This window comes from Kogia breviceps, chromosome 5 (genome assembly GCF_026419965.1).
Source record: "Kogia breviceps isolate mKogBre1 chromosome 5, mKogBre1 haplotype 1, whole genome shotgun sequence".
In the NCBI taxonomy this organism is placed as follows: domain Eukaryota; kingdom Metazoa; phylum Chordata; class Mammalia; order Artiodactyla; family Physeteridae; genus Kogia; species Kogia breviceps.
In genome coordinates, this window is record NC_081314.1 from 14,974,022 (window position 1) to 14,980,111 (window position 6,090).

Sequence of the window (6,090 nt, forward strand, 5' to 3'; positions counted from 1 at the left end):
CATTGTACTCTTGGGAGAATGGAGGGGAGGGGCAGCTTGTATAGTCTGGGAAGTTATTTTAAACACAGTGATACAGCAATGCTGAATATCTACCCAGACAGAACTCAGACAGCGGTCCAGCTTCTCCATCCTGACCACCCCCTAACAGCGTTCACTCTCAGTCTGAGGAAGTCTTCTGCAGCCTGAGCTTTTTGTCTCTCATACCACATCCCTGGAGCTGAAGAACTTGCCCATAGGGCAGACCCCGTCAGCCCTGTTTGTCTTGAGGGAGAAACTAATATAGCAATTACAGTAGTTAGTTTAAAAGCTTGTTGCTGATGATGACTGGAGCATGGGAAGGCAGTTTTAGACTTCTGTGCTCTGGAATACTTGCTGATGAGTAAACTGGACTTGAGACCAACAGTAAAGGCATAGGTAATGACACCAGATCAATATCAGAACCTGAAAGCAAAATGTTTGCTAAATGACCTGCAGATGATAGAAAATTGGAAGGTTTTACATTCGACTTCCTTTTCTCTGAGCACTGGACTAGATCTCTAAGGCCCAGCTCAGGAGATTAGGAACAGCTAGGTTTACACCACTGTGCCTGTCTTTCTCTTTTTGAAGTGGCTCTTGTTCAGTCAACTTTCCAAAATCCTTTTCTTTTTGACATTTGTTTACTTTTACATTTCTAAATTTTACTGGTTGTTGTTTTGAGTTTATCAAGCATTGGTCAGCTTCCACTGCTTAGAAAACAGTAGATGTTGTGTGACTGAATTTTGTCTGCCCTGTTTTTTGTTGTTGTTTTTTTTCGCAGTACGCGGGCCGCTCACTGTTGTGGCCTCTCCCGTTGCGGAGCACAGGCTCCGGACGCGCAGGCGCAGCGGCCATGGCTCACGGGCCCAGCCGCTCTGCGGCATGTGGGATCTTCCCGGACCGGGGCACGAACCCGTGTCCCCTCCTGCATCGGCAGGCGGACTCTCAACCACTGCGCCACCAGGGAAGCCCTGCCCTGTTTTTTACCAGTTAATTTAACAGCTCCTTAATTTTTCTGTCTTCTAATTGAAGAGTATTTTTTATGTTACTTTGTTTAAATAATGGGGCTTCCAATGTCAGCAGCGTATTTAGTTTGAGAGAGCAATGGATTGTTTGCCATGTGTGTGCACTGTATATGTAGACTACACACACAGGCTTTTCTGTACATAAAACACATATTTTATCTGTTTAGGGCTTCAAGCAGCAAGCTCTTACAGTATCCACAGACCCTGAGCATCGCTTTGAACTTGCTCTTCAGCTTGGAGAGCTAAAAATTGCATACCAATTAGCAGTGGAAGCAGAGGTATGTACTAATTTATGATTTTTTGTAACTGATGGAAGGGTCAGTAGGTACTTATATGTGTTTACTATAAGTTGTGTTTTAAAATTTTCTGAAATGCAAATTAGTGACTCATTTTGGTGAGGTTGTTGCTTTTCTTTGGTTTTCTTAAAAAACGAATTACATTTATCTTTGCATAAATTAAATGGATTATATTGGAGATATATATTATTATATTCTTATTAATATATTCTTAGCATTCTAATTTAAGAAAAAGTGTTTTTTTTAAAATCTTACATGAGATCTGTTTTGGAATAGAAGGAAATAGTAGATAGTAGATAGTAGATAAAGGAGTCTGGAACTCTGAAAGGATGCAGACATAGTAATTTGCCAATATCCCAAACTAGTGAGGAAGATGTTGGTTTTAAAGAAGGGTTCTGACATTTTGAGACAGTTTAATGACATTTTTATGGATCGTTGCATATTTTGTATATTGAGGGCTCCCAGTTGTGGTTTAAGTCTAGCATTTACTGGTAAATTCATTTCAGATGTACTAAGTAAATTTTAGCTATGTTAAGATCATCCAAATGAGCAGCATTTTATTTGATTTCTGAGAAGCTACAACTGACAGAGATAATATTATTAAATATTTAAGGACATAAAAAGTTTTTTCTTTCAAAAAATGGTATTAAATCGTTCCTTAAAATAATTACAGTCTAATTACCTTTAAAACTCGTTAGTTTTAGTTTCACTATGTAATTACAAAATAAAAATATAATGGGCTGATGATTTTTCACATGCAGCATTAAATTTGATTTGTGTTTGAATTAATCTTATGTATGTGAATAATTTCGATTTCCTCATACATTTGTCATTCCGTTCTTCTGATAGAACCTACTTAACAAGCACAGCTCAGTATACATAAAATATGTATTTTATAATTATAGAAAATTTAAAATTGTTAGTACAATAATGTTCAGACTAACAGAATAATGTTGGTTGGAAATTCAGATGTTTATTTAAAAGATATTTTAGTGTGGAATCTCTTTTCTTACAGTCAGAACAGAAGTGGAAACAACTTGCTGAACTTGCCATCAGTAAATGCCAGTTTGGCCTAGCCCAGGAGTGCCTGCACCATGCACAGGATTATGGGGGCCTGTTGCTTTTGGCCACTGCCTCTGGAAATGCTACTATGGTGAACAAGCTGGCAGAGGGTGCGGAGAGAGACGGCAAGAATAACGTGGCATTCATGAGCTACTTTTTACAGGGCAAGTAAGTATTAACTCAAGGTCTAAAAGAGGTGGGCACAGTAATAAAGCACTGACTTCAAGGGTGGTCTTTGGAGAGGAACATGAAGAAGGAACCCTGGAGAGTGCTGATGCCTGGCCAAGTGGTGCTGCTGATGGGAGCAGGCAGGAGGACAGTGCTGCTTTGGAAAAGAACTCAAAAGGATGCTCTTACCACATTTGGTCTAAATGTTTGAGAGAAACGAGCTGCTCAGGGAGGATCAACTGGGAGAAATGTTAAACCCCTTTGTCAACAGCCCTGCCACTTCCTAAGGTATTTCATTGAAGGCAGGAGGCTGTTGGGCTGCTTGCTTCATTTGGTACCTGAACGGCAGGTGATTTTACCCAAGTTGAGTAATTCTGATCTGCTTACAACAAAAATAAGGTGGATGAGGATGCCAGTTACTTTTAGATTTGATTTCAACTATAAAGCATAAAAATGTCATGTATTAAAAAGTCTAGCAGTGCATATCAGATCATTAGTTGACCATATTATGAAATAAAACACAAAAGCATTCATTAACTTTGCTCTACATACTTTTTAAACTTTACACTTAATCATAAAAACTTTGAATGTGTATGTGTTTTATAACATACGTATGTGTAAATTTATATACCTGTAAGAATAGGTCCACTATTTCTTATCAATAACTCAGAAACCACAAAACATTCTGAGAATATTTTATTTGGTGGCAAAACCTGGCCTAAACGCTGAAGTATTATTATTAGTTGCTTTTATGCCACTTGGTTTGTTTTTATTGCATTTAGTATTCATGTGTTATAGCAAAATATTGATGTTTGTGACTCTGATGCTGAGGGTATTATGTAATGTATGGTATATGTACTTTATAAAATCCAAAAGGTGTTAACCTTTTTAAAATCGAAAAAATTCTGAGTTCTAAAGCACGTTATCCACTTTACCACACTTACACAGGAAAAAGTTAAAATTAAAAAAGGAGAATGGACACCTGGATATTTTCCTACCGGGCACTACTGGATTGTCCAGCATAGTCCATGTTAGAGATGCTGCCCTCAAAACTATACTTGTGAAACCGAGTTTCTGCTCTCCATATTCTGAAGCCCTTAGATGTGCCTATCTAAGCTACCTTGTTTTAAAAAGCCCCTTTAGATTCTTCTTAGGGAAGTTAAGGAGATTGAAAAATCTCTCACACTCCTGGAGTCCGTTATGTAACACACTGGGGATGGCAAGTTAGCGGCTCAGTGACAGAAAAGAGGTGTTATGTGTGAGAGTTGGAGTGCTGACTTGCCAGCACTAAACCCACCCTTCTTTAATGTGGTAAGTGCCATTACTATAGCATTTATTCTTGGTAACAGTGCCTCTCCTTTTTAATCTTTAGGCTTGATGCTTGCCTCGAGCTCTTGATTAGAACTGGACGACTGCCAGAAGCTGCCTTCCTGGCACGGACTTACTTACCCAGTCAGGTTTCAAGGTACAGACTTTTCATTTTAGGAAGAAATGTTTCAGATAAAAACAGAACCCCTAACAGTCTCCCAATGGTTCTATGATATCTGTAATAGGGTGGTGAAACTCTGGAGAGAAAATCTCTCAAAAGTCAATCAGAAAGCAGCAGAATCCCTTGCTGATCCAACAGAATATGAAAACCTTTTTCCTGGATTAAAAGAAGCCTTCGTTGTAGAAGAATGGGTGAAGGAAACACATGCTGACCTGTGGCCGGCCAAACAATACCCACTTGTCACGGTGAGTGCCTGGGGTGCCTCATCCCGTGTGACTAAGGGGTGGAAAGGCATTCACGACTTAAGGTTTTGAACTGCACCACACACACTATGGTTCGATTAAGAGCTAGTATCTGGGATTTAGGCCAAGTTTATAGATGAATTATGCTTTCAGAATATTTCATTTCATCATTGCTTTATTCTCCGATAGCCAAATGAAGAAAGAAATGTTATGGAAGAGGCAAAAGGCTTTCAGCCCTCAAGATCTGCATCTCAGCAGGTCAGTCAGATATGAGAAAGTCTGGTTGAGATTTGTTGATTTTAAGTACCGTTTCCCACTTCCTAATCCTTATCTGCCTTCCCTTCGGGAAAAATTTCAAATTCCTGAACAAATTCCTTTGTTTTTATGTGTGTTTCTACTTGGGTTTTCAGGAACTTGATGGGAAACCTGCTTCTCCTACTCCTGTTATTGTGCCCCCCCCTACAGACAACAAAGAAGAAAAGGTACGGACATTATTTTGTTTTTTCTATATGCGGGCCTCTCACTGTTGTGGCCTCTCCCTTGGCGGAGCGCAGGCTCCAGATGTGCAGGCTCAGCGGCCATGGCTCACGGGCCCAGCCGCTCCGTGGTATGTGGGATCTTCCCAGACCGGGGCACGAACCCGTATCCCCTGCATCGGCAGGCGGATTCTCAACCACTGCGCCACCAGGGAAGCCCAAGGTACGGACATTATACCCAACTTCCTATTGGACCTCAGCCTCACCCTCCCTCCCCTCAAGTGTCTGCAGGATGTGCAGAGGCCTCTGCATTTTAAGTGATGTAATCAGTTTCAGAGCAGGGGTTTTGAATGAGAAGATGCCCCCCTTTGACTGTTGTTTTAGTTCTCTTTGGATCATGAATCACAGATAACTTTGCCTTTAATAATTTTGCTTTAACACAGTACTATGTAACTCACCCTCTTCCTTTTCTTTGCAGAGTTTACTTGAACTGGAAGTAGATTTGGATAATTTGGAATTAGAAGATATTGACACAACAGATATCAACCTGGATGAAGATATTTTGGATGACTGAATAATGTTTCCCATTTACTCAGCTAAACAGATCATTATTATGGACAGGTATTGATCATCACCCTGACCACAGTGCTTTGGACTCTGAGAAACTCCTTAGATTTTTATATATAGATGCTGTGGCCCACTGGGAGCACAGTGCCCTCATCTTTGGAGGAGTTTATGTGCAGCATCTAAATCACAATGTTTCCTTGTTAACTAAGACTGCTGTGGGCTTTGATTTTTTTCATACTGTCATTAAGACCATATCTCATAAAATCTTTTGAATTAATGAAGATACTTCAAAGTTTCCTTTCTGCATAATGAAAATAGATTCTAGCAAAACTACACCTCACCTAGGGATCAGCCCGCATTCTCTTTTCTTTGAGTAACTATTTTCAAATACCATCAATCACATTTTTCTTAGAACTGAATATACGTGCTAAACCATTTTCCTTGACCTCATGGCATTATTCCTCTCTATGTAGCTTTCTTGTGCCTTGCCCTGACTTTGTCTGGTAGGTACCCATTTCTGGAATCAGGGTCTGAAACCCCAGCTCCTCTGACCTCTTTAAGCTGGGCTCTAGTTAAATTACCGACTGGCCCATTTGGTAACACAGAGAGGCATAGTACTTTTTTTTTCCTTTCTTGTTACAGTATACTTATCTGACATGATTAGAAAAATTCATAACCAGGCACTAAGATGTACTTCTCAGTTATCCCCTTGTAGCCTAGGAAAGTGAGCAGAGTAACAAGTTTTTCTTT

At 39.9% G+C, this 6,090-nt stretch overlaps 1 protein-coding gene across 1 annotated transcript in view; it reads left to right on the forward strand.

Moving 5' to 3' along the window:
• The window catches only part of COPB2 (COPI coat complex subunit beta 2), a 59,797-nt gene extending 54,176 nt beyond the window's left edge, over positions 1-5,621 (forward strand). Inside the window, exons 16-22 of the mRNA XM_059065162.2 lie at positions 1,208-1,318; positions 2,352-2,566; positions 3,939-4,031; positions 4,120-4,300; positions 4,487-4,555; positions 4,708-4,779; positions 5,252-5,621. Coding sequence (XP_058921145.1) covers positions 1,208-1,318; positions 2,352-2,566; positions 3,939-4,031; positions 4,120-4,300; positions 4,487-4,555; positions 4,708-4,779; positions 5,252-5,347 — 837 coding nt within the window. The 3' untranslated portion in view covers positions 5,348-5,621. The remainder of the gene's footprint in view (positions 1-1,207; positions 1,319-2,351; positions 2,567-3,938; positions 4,032-4,119; positions 4,301-4,486; positions 4,556-4,707; positions 4,780-5,251) is intronic.
• Positions 5,622-6,090: the final 469 nt, after the last annotated feature.